Source organism: Argiope bruennichi, chromosome 9, assembly GCF_947563725.1.
Source record: "Argiope bruennichi chromosome 9, qqArgBrue1.1, whole genome shotgun sequence".
NCBI classification, from domain to species: domain Eukaryota; kingdom Metazoa; phylum Arthropoda; class Arachnida; order Araneae; family Araneidae; genus Argiope; species Argiope bruennichi.
Window position 1 is genome coordinate 104,465,602 of NC_079159.1, and position 19,523 is coordinate 104,485,124.

A 19,523-nucleotide genomic window follows, 5' to 3' on the forward strand; every position below is an offset into this window, starting at 1 on the left:
AAAATATGAGCAATGAAAAAAAAAAGTAGTTTTTTTAATTTATTTTTGCGCTTACTTCTCTTTCATTTATTGCACTGTCTACACGTTCCTTTATGGCATCTGACACCTGTAAATCAATAAAGTATTGGTTCATTATAATTGTATAAATTTTTGGGAATAATTTATGAATGTATTAGACGTACCTTTAACTCTACTTTGTATATTTCCTTTGTACTTAAACTTCGCTTAAGATATTTGCAGCTTTTATGAATTCGTTTACGCCAATTGACACAATGTACTTATAAAGCATTCCTCCATTATTATTTGATCACGATTTAAAGAAAAATAATATGTGAACGCATAATAATTAATTTTAAAGAAATCCATAAATTCATATATATTAAATATTTCGCAGTTTATAAATTAATTTACATCACCTGTTATTGTATGCCAATAAAATAACCGGCAATTGATTTATGAGGGTTTTAAAATATAATTCTATGACACGGTATAGCTTTGATTAAAGATTTTTGCTTTTGATTTCATAAGTTTGTCTTAATAGATTTAGATATGTCCACGAATTTATTTACATTCGTGTATAATAAAGTTTTTAGATTTTAAAACATATACACATATGTATATGTGTTAATGCGCATAAATTACACATGTATATTAAAGTGTTTTCTCCCATTGTAGTTTAATAACTGATTAGTATAAGGAATAATCAGTTATAGCATTCATTCTTTATTTTTCACTTTAAAGTTTTTGTCCTCTTTCATTTTAAAGGTCTGTCTAAATTTCTTTTTTCTTTTATCATTATCTATGAATTCTTGCAGGATATCTAACTCAAATATATTAATAAAACATATATATGTAACACACTTATCAGAGATTCAAAAACTACAGCAAATTTACGCCTACGTATTATTCATAAATTTAAATAAAGCATAAATAAAACAGTAATGCAGTTCATATTATCTTTTTTCGTTTGATCTCATAGATTACTTTGCAGACGCATTTTACTAGCGATAAATATATTTATGCCATCTAAAGATACACGTTTCAAGTAAAGTCTTCGATTGTTATTATTTAAGTAAAGCTTTTAAGAAACTCTAAGGTGAAAATTAATTTGAAACGAAAACAAGCATCAGCAATTTGCAAACATTTTTTTGGCTCAATTAAAAAAAAATCTCTATATTGTTTTATTTTAATTAGTTTAAGAGAAACGATTTTAATTTTTCCTTTAACATTTAATGCGTATCTAAGAATAGTATATTTACACGGGTGAGTTTGTTTTGTAAAAGATTTCTAAGCATCGATGTTGAATCGAAGGTTTTTTGAACCTAACTTTTGTGACGACAGATAATACGAACTATAACATAACATCGATCGAGAAAGATTTACTTTCAAGAAACTTTTAATTCTAACAAATTAGAATTTGTACTGAGAAGCACTTTTGTTATGTTTATATATACACCCATTAGCTGCGTCTTGGTTAAATGAATATTTGTCTTCTCAGAGATTTTGTAGAACTGTATCATACAAGATTAGCTTATACAAATGACAGATATTAACCATTATTAATCATTCATATTTTCAAAAATATTGCATTTAACATAATTAGTGATACATGAAAGTAAAGTTAAACATTATAAAATTTTTTTAGTCACAAATGTTCGATGTGTGAACTTATGCAAAATGACAAACATCTAATCTGTAGTCAAGTTCGTTCTATACATTTCAAAGATTAAACTATCAGTGGTTCTTAATGCAGAATTATTATATATTTTTAAACTTCTTGACCAATTTCTTTCAATGAGAGCTTATAAAAAGATCTTTCATGTAAACCCCTAAAATGAGATCATATTAGATAAAGTTTGGAGATCTTGGTGGCCATATGGCGAAGAGTAAATCAGTGTTGTCTACACGAACTCTGCACTATAGAAGTTCCTCATTTAGATAGAGAACGAACATCTGAAACCCCACCAGACGGGGCATTATTTTCTTTGAAATTATAATTCGCACTATTATTAGGTAGTTGTTTAAATAACCATATTTCCAACATGACCAGAAAATTGCTACCTACTGAATGATGTTAGAAATAAAATTTGAGACCTTCTCTTTATTTTCATTTATCACTATTTATATTTGAAAAAATAAAATTTGATACTATGAAGTTTTAAAATGTGGTTATTCATTTATGTTAATTTTTTGGGGTAATCATTACTTATTTCACTTTAGGCCAAACAATGCCTTTTAATAAGCATACATGGCGTTTTATTCTGTGTACTGCTGCGTAAAATATAATTTTGTTACGATATATTTCACTTATCTTGTAAGATTATCGTAACTTTTTCGAATCACCTTGAAAAAGACCCCTTACTGACTGAAATTTTAAAAGACATCGTTAAAAATGACACCATGTCCATAGAAGGGAGGTTACATTTTTGCTTACACGCACGCAGTAATTGTCTTATGTGACTTCCCTAAATAAATATGTAATTTTGATGTGACGTTCATTTTACTCCAGTGACTGTGAAGCAACTTCACAGCCATTGATGCAACAGGAAGTTAATACAAAAAGGAAGGTTGCACTTTTCTTTACATATACATTGTAATTGTCTTATGTGACTTCCAATTGACACACAGGTAATTTTCATGTGACTGCCATTTTATACCAGATACTGTGAAGCAAATTAGCTAATGCATATTCAATAGACATAAGCATATTTTGAATATGACTTCAGAAAATGCGTTTTGTTCATTTAATTGGGTACGTTGTAGATTCTGTTTTGAAGATTCCCTTGTGTGCAACAGTGAATGAACTGAAACTGAACTATATGAACTGAAATGAACTGAACTATAGAAAACGATTAACCTGATAGTAACATGGGCATTACCAGAACTGCTGTTATCGTGTGACAAAAGGAAACATTTGGGCTTTTAATGAACAGATCATAGTTATTTGTTATTGATACAATTGTTTTGAATAATCCTGTTTTTAATGTAAGTATATTGTTACGAATCTGTGATGCGGCTTCCCAGCATAGTGGGTTCCATAGGAGGTCCCAGAGCTTGGCGACAAACGTGGCGACCATTTGGCAACTTGGCGACGAATTTGGCGACATTGGCACCAAAATAGATTATACCCGAAACATCGAAAATTTTCCCGATCCGTCCAGTAGGAACCGAGTTACGCCTCGAACGTTCCTGATGGGTTGAGAGGCTACTAGCCCCGCTTCCTGAGACCTATAAAAAGAGCAGCCTGCAGCTGCCGGGGTTCTTCTTATTCTTGCGTACAGCCAACCACCCCGTCACCACTGAACGTAGCAGTATCGACAGGATTTAGCTGCCGGGGTCGTCGTGAACCAGTGGTAGTCGGAAGCGACAGAGGAGAGTAGTCGGAATCGACAGTGAGGAACTGGTCTTCCAGAGGTAAGCGGAGCAGCGACGGTGAGAAGCTAGTGCTGAACTAAGCTGTGCGCTACTGTCTGCAGTAGAGTCTTGTTGTATACTGCACGTCTCGGCTGAAGATAATCGTCTTCTGTGCTGTATATAGTTGTCGTCTTTGTGCTGTCCTGTGTGTCTTCGTGTAAATAAACGTCGTTGTTTCATAATTCTACTACCGCCTGCTGATTGAGCGTTCTCCATACCATATAACTCCCACTATCCAAACGAACCCCGGAAATTTCGCAACAATATAATGAATTAATGTTTTATGAAATCAAACTGAAAATGAAAACTTTGGTCATAAATTTGGATATAGATATTCAAACTAAATAATTTTTCTTCAGATTAATAATTTACACTTAGCAATTGTTGCACAACAATCTGAGTTTCATACACTCTGTTTTTTATGTTGCTCCCATTGACGTCATTTCAGTTACACTTTCTGTTTAATCAGGTAATGACTGCTCTATTATAGTTAAGGAATAGTACAGAAAAAAAAGCATCTTATTCCAAATAAAATAGGAATCAGAAGCGTGAATCATGGCAATGAAAGTGTTAAACTGTTGCCATGAGTCATGCTCTTTTGATTGTTGTCTTGATTCCTTCCCCCTAACACTTTCTTGAATGACTCCGCCCTAAGTTTCAGGATTAATGCATATTAGAAGATTTCAAATTATTTTTTATTTTTATTTTAAGAGTTTTAATCAATCATGGTAACGTTTCTAAAGAACGGTGAGAAAAAGTCCAGGTGTCCTTTAAGTTGCTAGCTCATAATAAACATTACAAACATTTAAATAAATGAGCAAATAACGAAAAAAAAAAAAAGGAAATCTCAATAGTTAGAAACTTTTGCTTTTTCTATCATTCGTTTTCCACTAGATAAAGCTATTCTCCAAACCAGGTGTTCTCTTTCTCATGGTAGAAATCTCTGATTCTCTACGAAATATCTGTCATTTATTTCGTAATAATGTCATTCACGCACTGCAATTACAGACAATAAAGGCGAGAATTTTCACTAGTTCTTTGCTGACTGGTTTTAAATATTTAACATTAGGTTTAAATATTCAAGGCATAATTCATATTGTTTTGAAAAAGTAAAAGCTTTTTTTTTGTGACAGAAAAAAACAACACCTGATAAATTAGTTGCAAAATTATTGCATTTCACTTGAAATGAGTATGCCTTTTTACATATTTATATCATTCTAAAAGAAATATGCATATTTAAAAGTTTAAAACACGATTTATAAACAAACACGAACTACACTTTTGAAACAGCAATTAAATTATTTTCTTTGTTTAATTTTCAAACTCCATTCTGTATTTTAAGAAGAAATAAACGAACAACAACAACAAAAAACAAGGGCGAAATATCAAACATTTCAAAATTTTTGCGACGATATCACACAATCTCGCAGCTTGCTATCCGTTCCCAAATTGCTAAAATCCGTTAACTGAAAACAGATATAAGCAGTTATTATTTTTGCAAATCACATCTTCCCATACTCAAGCTCCAACCGAATTCCAGATTCCAAAATGAAAAAGAAATTTTATCTTGTGTCTTCGCTTTTTGTTTTTTCTTGCCTGGTACTTAGAATCGTTGGATTTGAGCAATCAATGATTCAATTCTACTTCTGGTTTGAAGACAAATTTCATGACAGTTGGATTCTGCAAAGCTATGAAGATACCCACATGGTGACCTGCCTCCAGAAATGCAGAAGAGATTCCAACTGCTCGGGACTTGCATTGGGTCCTGTCAATAATGAAACAAACGAATTTACAAGAACTTGCCATACACTTTGGTATATTGATGACTCGATTTGCAGCAAGGACGAGGAATGCGTGCAACTTGGATTTCAAGTCTTTCACGTAAGAACGTTCGACTTTCTTTACAGTTCCATGCTTATTTAGATGACACAGCAAATGTGTAAAATTTGCCTCCCATTCTAACACAATTAGCTTTCCTGTCAATGTAATAACACAAAAATTTTTGATCAAATTTTCAAATATTAACCTGAATTTAAATTTTTTTTGAATTGCCGATGAATAGATTTTCGATAAAACTGCAAAATACAAAAAAAAAAAAAAAATCTTGATAAAAAAATTCAAGCCTTAGAAATTACGAATTTTGATAAGAAATATAATTATAACATTTTTGTAAGACAATTTTCTTTGTTTGTTTAGATTTTCACATATGTAAAGATAAGCTAATTTTCGAAATTATTCATATCGAAGAAGATGTCACTGAAGAAGAAAGTTGGTAGTAAATAAGACATACACTGAGAAGATAAAGTATTCCATTCTTTATTCAGGGCCAAATTGTAAAATAAGCAAAGGAAGCAACTTTTTTTGGAATCCACCTAATTTAGAAAGGACCAGGGGCTACAATTTTTTTTGCGACACTTTCAGGTTGATTTAATTTTGTGCTTTCATTTTATTAACAAGCGCTATGTACTGGAGCTTATTCAATTAGAGATAAATTTGTTTACAAATTTCAAAACATTGGGTTTTATTAATTTATTTTTTCTTATTTCTTTCATATTCACAAATTTGCTTGAAGATCAATGAGGCCTATTTACTCCTTACCCTTAAGTGATTGCTTCTCGAGTCAAAAACATTGGCATTAGAGTGTTTAGAATGTGTTAAAAAAAGTTTTTTTACCATTTTGTTAAACATTTATTTTAAACTTTAGTTTTTTTTCTATTTGCGAGATAATAAAGCTACTTTCTTAAAAGTAATTAACAATTTAATGCTCTATCATTGTAATTTCTCCTAATTTTAGTAACTACTTGTATAAATATTTTAAATTCAATTAAATACATCTGGCTTTGAAGATGGAGGAGGGAAAAGGAGCTCCGGAGCTTAAAGAGTCTTAAAAAGACTTTTTTTTGGTTTTGATGTTAGATTTTACGCAACGTGGAAGATTGTGTATGTTACATTTTGTTATCAATGAAGTATTCCAAAGTGTAATTGTTATGATTTTCAAAGAACTCAAGCTCAAGGCTTTAGGGAATTTTTATACACTTCTACGAGCGCCCCCCCCCCCCAAGTCATATTTTTGCAAGTTGTCTGTCTGTCCATATGTGTATGTGCCAATACAATATTTCATAAACGGAAAAAAAAATATATATAGAAAAATTTGAAATCTACTCATAGCATCAAATTTTAAAATAGCATGCTGTTTTATATAAAATCTATCACCAGGAAGATGGGTTTAAATTTCTTGTAGCCCACATACATTTAAACTTTGTTATTTATAGCTATAATCATTTTTCATTGCAAACGGACTCTCTGAAAAAACAACCGCATTACATTAATAAAAAGCTAATGTAACAAATTTCAGCTTATTAAAAAGTGTTAAATGAAACAGTTGCTTGGAATTTAGCATTTAACATATTCACGGTCAGTTTTGAAATGTGAATAGAACTAGTAATTTTTTATTTTTATCATTTGGGTTAAAGAGACTTTTCTTTTGAAATAGTTTTAGAAATATATCTTGACAACTAAAAATAAACAGCCGAAAATTTTAATAATTTTTTATTAATGGATATAATTGTCATTTGTATTTACGATGCAGTTGAGTCACATTCATGCAAATGAAGGTTATAATCGTACTGTCCGTGAATATGTTATTGTTAACGTTCTTTCACATTTTTATGTACACATATTTAATTATACATTATATATATATATATATATATATATATATATATATATGCACATATTCAATATATTAATAAGAAAAGTAAGCAGTGAAAGAATATGTACTTCATAGAAAGAAGGCATTATATATTTTTGATTAGTTTAGTTTTTTTTAGTTTAGTTTAGTTATATTAACGTCCCGTTGTAAAGCAACACTAGGGCTATTTTGGGACGGACCTCGTCATTTTGAACCGCGGTCAGATGACGAGGACGACACCTGAGCTGGCACTCCCCTCTCCACACCACACTACACCAGCGGGAGGACGTTTGGCATGACGGATTTAACGGGCAACAGACCCCCTTACACGACGGTTCTTCGGTAGAATCCGGTCTTGAACCTGAAACCCTACGGCTCACAAGCCGAGACCTTACCACCAGGCCACCGCGGCCTCCTATATATTTTTGATAAAGCCTCTAATGCACAAAATAAATGTTTTTTTAAAAAAAATTATAATGAAATATTTAAGAAACATTTTTTCTATATTCAGCATGCTTTCCATCATTACGTTCGTAAATATTTTCGTTAAAACGAAATCAGTATAATAATATGAAAATCAGTTGATAATTCCATTAGAAAACAGAGTTGTTTTCAATTAGTTACTTTTCTCTGCTCTCTCAAATTGTAAAATGATTATTATAAAATGGAACTTGATTTTGGAATCTGCTCTATTTCGGCACATCTTTTAATAACATGTTTCTTTAACTTTTAATATCTTTTAAAATATGAAATGCTGACTTAATTTAACTAAAGAAAATTATCATAAATTGAATATACCTATTGCAAAGCATTTATAAAATTTAAGTTTATATTATTTTCACATAGTTATCAAAACCATTAACGACCACTACCGAAGCGACATCTATTAAGTCTGTTACAGAAGATGAAACTTCAACAATGCCATCAACTACCATCACAACAACAGAAGTTAATACAATTACGACTGATGGATCCGAAACTTCAACACAATACACGACTACGCAAACAGAAGAAACAACTGTGATAAGAGAGTCATCAACCACTCCAACGGAATCCAGTACTACTACAACAGAGCCATCGACTACTGCAAAAGAATCTACGACAACAAAGTTTTCGGTTACTTCAACAGAGCCTATAACTACTACAACATGGCCTTCAACTACAACAACAGAATCTGCGAGTACGACAGCAGAACCGTCAACTACAGCAACAGAATCGACAAGTACATCAACAGAAGCTATGACTACGACAACAGAAACTACTACTACAACAACAGAGGAGTCGATTTCCACAACAACAGAAGCACCAACTACCACAACAACAGAAGCACCAACTACCACAACAACAGAAGCACCGACTACCACTACAACAGAAGCACCGACTACCACTACAACAGAAGCACCGACTACCACTACAACAGAAGCACCGACTACCACTACAACAGAAGCACCGACTACCACTACAACAGAAGCACCGACTACCACTACAACAGAAGCACCGACTACCACTACAACAGAAGCACCGACTACCACTACAACAGAAGCACCGACTACCACTACAACAGAAGCACCGACTACCACTACAACAGAAGCACCGACTACCACAACAACAGAACAAACGACAACTTCTACACAGCCTACTTCAACAATAGGTACCAGCTCACCAACAACTGAGCTCACCACCACTACTTCCGAATCCACAACTCAGGCTACAACAACAACAACAGAAGCATCTAAATGTGGTGGTGGCATGTTCGATAGCTCATATCATTCCGAATGTAAAGGTAAGGACAAGTAAAAGTTTGAATTGTTATATAAAAATGTGCAAGATCTCTGTTTTCTGTGCTCCCGATTGCAAACGAAATTTTATTGGAGAAAGGTTCCTTTCTTGTCTACTTCCATAAAAATTTGGCTCGCTTTTTATAGGTAACTTCCTTTTTGTAGCTCTTACAATTAATCTCTTTTAAAAGCTCTTATGAATACATTCAAGATGTTGGCACTTAAAGCGATAGCGCCATGATAAAATGTTAAATAAGCAAAGACAGCGAAATACATGCAACATTTTTACAAAAAACATAGGTACTATTAAGTTGTGATCAGAGGAGCTTAAAATTTTGTGGAATTTGTTTGAAAAATCTGAAATGGCCTTGGCATAAATGCAAAAATCTGTCATTTTATTGATTCTGTAAAAAACCCCTGAGTAAATGCGAAATTATATTATCTTTATCTCTATGGCATAAACGGGCCTTCTGTTCTCTTCATAGATCTTTGCTTCTCACTATCCGATTTGCATCTTAAGTAACAGAAATTTTTTTCTGAATTGTTTTCTACGTCCAGATAATTTTTGCAAGTGATATTTCATATTCTCTTTCATCTATAAAGTAAATTAACTTGTTTTATAAATTTAAAAGAATTGGACGGTTTAAAAAAAATAAAACTAGAATTAGCAGTAAAAGATTAAAATATTATACATTCTTCGTCTTCTTAACGAAATATTCACTCTTTAAGTTAAATATTTTAAGGAAAAAAGAAATCAAATTAATTTAAAATTAATATGTTTTAAACATATGAAATAATTTTCAATTATGCATTGACATTTTTTTATGAGATGAGTATAATAATTATAAATCATAGTGTACAAATATAATGTGCGCACAAGACAGAGATCATTCCTCTACGTAATAGGTTATATAAAGTACATCAATAATCTCAATTTTAAACTCTGTTATGACTCTAATATTTAGTAAGATATTCATCATCACATCGCAAAAGTCCCATTGAATTGAGTCTCGTAATTTAAAACTCTGATAAGATGATAAAGATGGCATTCGAACTGATGACTTAACACTGGTCAATCTCTCATATTTCTAAGGTAGAGAAAAGTTTGGCAACAATGTTCTAGCTGCAGACTCGATCAACTAGATATTGTTACGAATCTGTGATGCGGTTGGTTCCATAGGAGGTCCTAGAGCCTGGCGACAAACTTGGCGACCATTTGGCGACTTTGACGCTAAAATAGATTATACCCGAAACATCGAGAATTTTCCCGATCCGTCCAGTAGGAACCGAGTTACGCCTCGAACGTTCCTGATTGGTTGAGAGGCTTCTAGCCCCACCTCCTGAGACCTATAAAAGGAAGCAGCCGCAGCTGCCGGGCAGTCGTGAACCAGTGGAGTGCGAGAATAGTCGGAAGCGACAGAGAGGAGAGTAGTCGGTATCGACGATAAAGAACTGGCCTTCCAGAGATAAACGGAGCAGCCACGGAGTGAAGTTAGTGCTGAATTAAGCTGTGCGCTACTGTCTGCAGTAGAGTCGTGTTATATGATGCTGTGTATGCTGTTGTTGCTGCACGTCTCGGCTGAAGATAATCGTCGTCTGTGCTGTATATAGTTGTGCTGTCCTGTGTGTCTTCGTGTAAATAAATGTCGTTGTTTTATTTTCTACTGCCGCCTGGTGATTGAGCGTTCTTCACACCATATAACTTCCACTATCCAAACGAACCCCGGAAATTTCGTAACAATATTTAGTGAGATCTAGTTTAAAACCCACTATCATCTAATCATGAATTTTGACCGGTCAAACATTAATTTTTTTGAGGTGGTGGCTCTAGTTTGAAATAATGATAGATTTAGAAATTAATAATTAAATAAATTAAGGATTAAAGTCTTTTCCTCTTCAGAAAAATATTATAAGCCATACTTATTCATTGAAACATATCTCATGGCAATTGATAAAACAAGTACCAGAAAGGGGGAAAATTCCCAAATTCAGTAACTGAACACAAGAAGATAAACCTCATATATTTAATTAACATGCTTATCGTCACAAAATAACATATTGTTTAGACTTATTGGACCATGAGAAAGCACTCTCATAATACACGCCAGAACAAGTGTGTGATTCATATGGCCGAACAAATAAATTATCTGTGATACACATTTGCTTCAAGTGGTGATTGATGGTGATGTCGTGTCCGCGTTACAACGGAAACTAAGTAGCTTCTGAGGGTTAAGACCCCTGATCACCCAAGGGCAAAAGTTTGACTTTTAGCTCATATGAAAATGACACTCACACACTTGTTTGCACAACCGCTTTTTACAGGGGGGGGGGGGGTGGTTCTTTCATACACTTCACAGATGGAACACATGGTAAAGAACAACCATGCCCGAACCAGGACTCGAACCCGGGAAGCCCAGATCATGGGGAAGACGCGCTACCCCTAGGCCCGTACGCCTGCAAGTGGTAATTAGCATGTCAAATATGATTATAATTTTGGAATTAAAAATTCGCTTTCGCTTAAATTTGAAATTACTAGTGAGAAATTTGACTGCTTAATTACATTTACAGTATTTTCATAGATAACGAATATGAATGTGATACTCCCTTGACAACTTCCGTGTGCACCGACCTACCAAGAGATCAGCAGCTGATCACCGGTTTGGCAGAGTAAGTAAGTTTTAAATAAATAAAAGCAATTTATTTTTCTTGAAGAAATTAGTTGACTCTTGATAAGAAATAAGTTTTTTCAAGTATAATGCTTTGTACTGGTTTGGTTTAGTTTATGGCGTATGTACCTATATACATACCATACAACCCATATGGTAACTTGTCTGGTTCCATATAACCTATATGGTATCAAGATTTTAGTTTCTCTAAAAATCATAAAAACAGTTCAGATAGTTTTAAAGTGAAATAATTCTAAATAACTGCTAATAAAGTAGTAATAAAATACATAAATCCGCTGTAAATATACGAAAGTTAGTTCAAAACAGAATATATTTTAAAAGGGCAAAAAGGTTAACGTATTGGTCTCTACCGAGTAGAATTGTTGATGTCATTACTATTTTCTGAAAGAAAACAAAACAAATGTTATATATTAAAATACAAGCATTCAATAAGAATGTAAAAGATTGTTGAACTATAGCTATAAATTTTAATTACAATGTTTGATACATAAATTCGGAAGTGTTTTTCTTTCGACTTCTGTAAAAACCGGTACAGAATTGGCAAAGCCGTAGATGCCATAAATGCTTTTTCATACTTAAGGCATATGCTCTTCGTATTCTAATAAAGAAACCAATATTTGTGTATTAATTAGATGCCATTGGTGAACAGTAGTTACTAAAGGCATGCCTTTGGGACGAATCTTGCGTTTGATTGAATCTAGCGTGTGATCTATGACAATTGCTTTTAATTGGCGATTAATCTTTGAAACGGTTAATACAAAAGTATTTGAAAATTGAATATATACTTTGGATGATTTTTTTTCATAAATTTTGAACTAAAACTTGATACAGATCAGTCACAAAATCGCATTTCAAATTCACTTATTTAAGTCATTGTTTTTTTTTAACTACCCCGTTTAGAGAAAGTACAAACTGAAGAAACAACAAGTCCTTTGACAGAGTAGGTTAAAAATATTGATATATTAAATTCACATTATTGATATTAAATCTGATAATTGCAAATTTTATGTATTCTAGTTGTTTGAGTTTTGTTCTTGTATTCAGATAGCTGAACAGACTTCCTCTAAATGGATTTCGTTAAACATTTTAGCGAAATATATAAATTTGGCAAAAAGATCATATACCAAATTTCCTCCTTTTTCTTCGAAGGAATTTAGAGTTATCGTTTTCACATACAGACAAATATAATGCCAAAAGTATGTTTTTTTTGGATAAAGGAGGGGGGGGGGATCTAAAACATACAGATTCGTCAAAATTTTCAGTTCGAATCTTTTGAAAACTACACTACTTTTTATTCGTATACTTCATATATGAGAAAAGAAAAATTGAAAAGAATATTGTGTAAAGATTTTGGGGAAGAGTCGTTTCTCTATCGCGATTTGCCCAAACGTCAACACAAATCAAAACTTTTTGAGTAAAAAGTGAGCACAGATTCTGCCCATCTAATATTTCACATTTTTTGTGTTATTTCATTCAGATGTACATGAATATAAAGATCGACAGACAGTCAGTCCTTTGAACAAATTCTATCCCACATTCCAAAAAAGAGTTTCACTGAATTTAACGTGAATTAGTGATTAAAATCTAGAGGCAGAATATTTTAATAACAATTACGAGAAAGTAAAAATACCATTTAAGATTATTAGCCATTTAATAACTTCTTATCAATTGAATTTATTACCTAAACTTTGATTTTATAACCTTTAATACTTTTTCTTTTACATACGAAGCAAATAAAAGAGAAAGTATTGCATGATGATTTGATGAATCTCTGCATTCATACTTCTCTGAATCAAAAATTAAAATTAAAATTGTGTTTCTCTCTGGCACACGGCAATACCATATTTTCAACATTTTATCAAATTTTGAATCAAAGCAAGTTTGCCTGCCTCACTGTTCAAAGTGAAACCTCCCCAGGAGCATCTCAAATATGAAGACGAGAAGCTTCTGAATGCTGGCTAGTTTTCGTCACCTTGGTGGGTACGGAAAAGGTATGGAGTCACCTATCCCCTACTGATGACAGAACATGTTTCCTATGGGAGGACTTGTACCTCTGTCGGTGATACTCTTAGAACTCAACTTTAGTGCCCTCAAATGCTGTCCAGTTATTCAGATTTTTCCGTGTGTCTCAGTGAGGGTCGAAGGAGCGGTTTATGGTTACTTTTCAGAGTGAATCAAGTGAAAACTAGGGATGACGAATATTTTAAGAGCGGTTATTACGTAACCAATATCAAAAAGTCACAAATACAAGTGATCAATACTTTTCAAAGAGGGGTGTGATTCAAATCCTTGATACGATCTTACTGATGATATTTCGATTACAGGTTTTGGATCACGATAGAAAGTAACAATCGATACGATATCACTGAAATTTGCCGGAGCGGTGACTTTACTGGAAAGTAACAATCGATACGATCTGTCTAATGGAAGCTCTGGAAAGAAATCTGTGATTGGATTGAAAAGGGAACGGACCGGTTATTGGAATTATCGTATCTTATCCTTGAATTGCACATCACTGAAATTTATCAGAGCGGTGATTTCACCGGAAAGTGCGAAGTCACCACTCCACTTTAATGGAGTGACCGATATTCTTATTTGATGATGCACTATTCCATACAGATCATTTTTAATTGCTCGTGACATGATTGACTTTGATTACATGTATTCTGTTTACTGCTGGCGCCATCTATTGGTAGAATATAGGACTAATGTAAACATTTTAAAGAAATGACATATATTTTTAACTCATCTTTTCCAGAAAATGGTTCACTCAAATAAATAAATGAAATAAATAGTTTTGAGAAAAAAAATAAAATTTAAGAAGTAAGCTGAAACAGATAAATTAATTCAATCACACGTTACTTAAATTAATAAATTAAGTATTAATTACAATTAATAAATTTTATATTTAATATTAAGTAATAATTTTTAATTAATAATATGATTGAAATAACAGATATTTGGAACGCATATTTAAAAATAACAATAGCAATATTATTTGTTATTCAAAAAATCGTGGATTATGCATCTCTAGTGAAAACTATAGTTAAAATTGCAAAGAATGAGATGGATAAAAAAACTGGTGCACAGTTTAGCATCCAAAGTGTAGATCCACAAGAAATTTTGAACCAAATCCATCATACGGTTTTTCGTTGGTTGGTCTGTACATTAGCATGCTTGTAAACTCGGTGAATCAATGACTTAGATACATGAAATATAGTTATGAGACATTGTTAGTAACTTAGTAACATTAAACTTTTGTGTACAATTTTTATTTCATTCAATTGAAAAAAAGAGGGCTCCCATAAAGTGGAAAGTCAGACTCTCCGACCCACCACGAAGGCACACGTATTTAAACCATAAAACTAAATGACCGGACCGCCGCAAAAGCAACACTGGCGAGAACTGTGGTTGAGCCCTAAGGGCCATCACCGGCCACGGTACAACCTTCCCCGAAGGAAGTACGTCCCGTCATCGAGGGGAGGAGTCAGATCTCACACCTATTTGTGTACCCTCCAGGGTGGCGAGACCTAACTACCATGCCGGAAGTATCTCATCCTCATTTCGAGGTTTCCCCCCGGGGGTTTCCCATAAAGTGGAAAACAAAATGTATGGAACAATGATTACAAGAATCTGAATACTCATCATCTTGTTCAAAATCCACAATTTTTATGCTGGAGGGGGGGCAATAGATTTATCAAGGAATATTTCAAGAAAAGTGCAAGTTTCGGTTCTATGTTATATTCTAAAATGGAGAATTTCTGGTGAGGAAAATTAGTCACGGTGTAACTTCGACTTCTCGTAAGTCGGAGCTCGAAGTAACGAAGTAGTTAGTTATAGCATCATTCAAATGTATGTATTTTATGAAGGATTCTTTTCTTAAACTCTGTTCTTTACACATGATTTTTATAGTGATGAGGCGCTGTTCAAGGAGGATTCGGAGATGAAAGCGGTATGCAAGAACGTATTCAAGGACAGCACCTTTCAGATAGACTCCAAGAAGACTCCTCGCAAGCCTTTCGATGGAAAATTGGGTTGCGATGAAAATCAAATAATTACTAGTAATTATCTTTACACACTTCCATATAATTATGTTTGTAAAAAAGTATTGCCATTAGTTTTTTTTTCTGATCAGTTACTGTTGTGTTAGAATGAAGTTTTACGTAGTTGCCTGTCGATGCGAATAAACATGACTGTGTGTGTGTTGGCGTTTACAGGCCAGTGCATTTAACCTATAACTACCAAATTTGGCCCATATATATACTTTAGAGGGTAGAAATGTGCGATTTGGTGCGATTTAAAAAAAATTTAGTTAGAATTTTAAGGTAAAAATTAAGTTGAATTTTGGCGTTCTTCCGCGATAAATTTCAAAAATATTATTGCACAAAAATGAGTTTTAAGCCTGTTCAAAATTTTAAAAAAATTGTTATTTTAATGACAGCAATTTGCTAATCTTGCGAATTTTTTCTGAATTTTAATAATTTTTTAAAAATATTTTTTGTCTCATTTCTAAACAATAGATTATATTGTTGCCTTGTATTACAAATCGTTTTAATCGTTTCATCAATAAAGTATTGTTGAAAATTAAAAAAATAGGATTTTGTTTAACATCTGAGTAGTTTACAAGACAGATATAAAAAACGAAAGTACGATACCTTGAAATTTGAATCATTAATGGGCTGGACATTTACGCTTTTAATAGTGATATGACGTCAAGGGATTGATCTCCAGTAGAAAGACTCTTGTACGCAATAAACAAATCTTGCGTAAGATAATTAAAGTAACATTGCTTTAATCTTTGATAATTTCATGAAGCTACGTCTATTCAATTTAAATAAAATTAAAGATAATTAGTATTCCAGGCGAACTATCTGGTCTCTAAAAGTGATTATTATTTTAATATTTTCAGCACGTAATTATCAGCAAACAGATTATTTTGAAATCAATTTCGACACGACATGAGAATTGGCTTCTGTTATTGAATTTGTGAAATAAAATTGAATGCAAGATTCAATATTGTTACGAAATTTCCCGGGGTTCGTTTGGATAGTGGGAGTTATATGGTGTGGAGAACGCTCAATCACCAGGCGGTAGTAGAAAAAAACCCAACGACGTTTATTTAGACGAAGGCACACAGGACAGCACAAAGACGACAACTATATACAGCATAGAAGACGATTATCTTCAGCCGAGACGTGCAGCATACAACAAGACTCTACTGCAGGCAGTAACACACAGCTTAGTTCAGCACTAGCTTGACTCCGTCGCTGCTCTGCTAATCCCTGGAAGACCAGTTCTTCACTGTCGATTCCGACCACTCTTCACCGTCGATCCCGACTACTCGTCTCTGTCGCTTCCGACTACGACTACTCGGCAGCTGCGGCTGCCTCCCTTTTATAGGTCTCAGAAGGCGGGACTAGAAGCCTCTAAACCAATCAGGAACGTTCGAGGCGTATCTCGGCTCCTACTGGAAGGTCGGGAAAATTCTCAATGTTTCGGGTATAATCTATTTTGGTGCCAAATTCGCCAAGTTTGTCGCCAAACTCCGGGACCTCCGACGCGACACCCGTACTCCGTCCAATGCAGATGAATGTAAAACATTCTTTCTTATGATGGAACCAACTATGCTGGGAAGCCGCATCACAGATTCGTAACAATATTATTTATGGCACTGAATTATAAAATATATTCTAGACCAAAAAGTTCAAAATAATAAAATTTAAAAGTTTCTCAATATACACTTATACTTGTCTAATAAAAAAAACCAAGCACTTCTTTTTTACCATTTTTTATTCATTTTGAAATATCTACCCTTTTTTGTAAGGAGTGTGTTTGAATGAAAAAAAAATTGATACAATTAGTTTTCTTAAAACAAATTCTAATAACATAGCTCGGAAATAACAATGAAATAGCCTTCTTAAAATGGAATATTATAACATTCTTATAGGTGGAATTTCAACAATGCTCAAAGCATATAAATAGTTTGATAAGAGATTTGAACCCAGTAAACTATTAAAAATAAGATGTTTTAGTAAAAGGAATGCCAAACAAAATATTTTATAACGGGTTTATTCGAATATAATACTAAATTTTAACTTTCAACAACAACAACAACAAAAAAAAAATCCATTTTGTATGAGACTTGAATGCAATTTGTTACAAAGTATAAATTTTCAGTAGCAAGAGTAATATATATATATTTGTAGGAGAGATGATTCCAATATAATACTAAGTATGAAAATTGAGTTAAAACGATAGTAAAAAAGCATTTCATATGAAGAATAAATTCAATATAATATTTAATTTAAACTTTCAGTGAACAAGATGATAAATTAATATTACCTTAAATTCGACATTTCTTGAAAATAACTATTGTAAAAGTGATGAATACAATAAAAAACTAAATTTAAATCTTAAAATATAAACACAATTTTAGGTTTTATTTTTATATTTTAGAAAATAAAATTTAATGATTTAAATTTTTGGTCTTATCTGTTTTTGTATTTTTCTCATAAATGTTTTGCACTTTCAATAGCATAAAATCAAATTGCCATTCAAGCCTAAGTTATTTATAAGAAAATAATAAAAGAATTATATATTTTCTTCGTTCACAACTATTTGAAAGCAGATTCTTTTTATATTTGTTTTACGTATGCTGTTTTCTATTTTTCAGGCATTGAAGTTTGTTACGAAAAGAAATTGAAATTCATTTCCGTCGAATGCAGCCAACTCATGGCCAAATACAAACTAGAAGACTCAAGGGACAAAATTAGCAATAGTAAGCAGGATCTCGGAAGTGCTGTCTGTCCTGATGACAAAACTCTAGTGGCCCTCACACTAAATAACGATGATGATGGCGATGTCGGTGTTGAAATCGAATGTGCTAAAATAGCAACAACAGCAACAAAAATATAATTTTTAAAACTTAATTAAAACTTTTGAATTGTAAAGCGCAGTTTTCTTTAAAAAAAGCATTTTTATCTATTAGAAACATATGCTTCGTATTTTATTTGTATTACAACAAGCTAGTTTATCAACCAAAATATTCTTAACATTAATAGCATACAGATTATGTGTGCTGTATAAACGGGGAATGTAGGGCACTTTCCATACATTTGCAAAATAAGTGTCTTATCTTTTCAAAGAAATGAACATTTTATCTTTTTCCCAAAGAAATAAATGCTTTATTTTAATATGAGCCATCAATAACAACGTGCTAGTTGATTAAGCATATTAATTATTTTTAATCCCTTAAATCTCTTGCGCATAATTGGATACTTATAATTATGCAAAACAGTATTTTTAAGTATCAAATTATGGCAGATATTAAAATCTTTATTTTAATACCCGTGTATCTGTTGCTTTTATTGTTTCATGAGCTTTCTTGAAGGAGTCAAATCCCATGACGTCACATCATCACAAAAACATTATTACTTCAGTAAGTCAACTTTTAATTACCCATTGCATTAACATTTTAATTATCACATTTTTTATCCCATTGCACATTATAATTGCACGTATCATGATTTCTCTTTCTTATTTCTCATGTAAACCAAGCATAATAATAATAATAAATTTTTTTTCTTCCCATGAACCAAATAATTGTATAAACAATTATAGTCAATTTTTATAACAAAAATAGAAAGTACTGTTAGAAATTACACAAAAGTATTCTTTTAAAGAAATTTAAGAAAAAAATTCCAGGTTACTTAAAATACGTATCTTCAAAAATACAATGATTTTAAATTTTAAGAATGGAACAAAAAATCATTTTTGTGTTTTCATTTTTCCGAATGTTATTGACGAAGTGCGGTGGTATTTTGCTTACTTTTAATTTTAATCATGCAAAATTTTGAAGAAATGTACTCAATTATATATTTCAATTATCTGAAATATATATATGCTAAATGTGATAGGTATAAGCAGAATGTTTTCTCCTGTAGAATGCTTACA

General features: G+C 32.5%; 1 protein-coding gene across 1 annotated transcript; it reads left to right on the top strand.

Annotated features, from left to right (window-relative positions):
• Positions 1–5,118: 5,118 nt before the first annotated feature.
• LOC129985041 (mucin-2-like) lies at positions 5,119–18,485 on the top strand. Its single transcript, XM_056094967.1, has 5 exons — positions 5,119–5,295; positions 7,952–8,888; positions 11,463–11,550; positions 15,483–15,631; positions 18,244–18,485. The coding sequence occupies exons 1-5, from the start codon at positions 5,119–5,121 to the stop codon at positions 18,483–18,485; spliced, it is 1,593 nt and encodes a 530-aa protein (XP_055950942.1).
• The last annotated feature ends 1,038 nt before the right edge of the window (positions 18,486–19,523 follow it).

Coding starts and splice junctions, on each gene's coding strand:
- LOC129985041 (XM_056094967.1), top strand. CDS start 5,119: ATGGTGACCTGCCTCCAGAAATGCAGAAGAGATTCCAACTGCTCGGGA. Junction 5,296..7,951: donor TTGGATTTCAAGTCTTTCAC/GTAAGAACGTTC, acceptor ATTTTCACATAG/TTATCAAAACCATTAACGAC. Junction 8,889..11,462: donor ATATCATTCCGAATGTAAAG/GTAAGGACAAGT, acceptor GTATTTTCATAG/ATAACGAATATGAATGTGAT.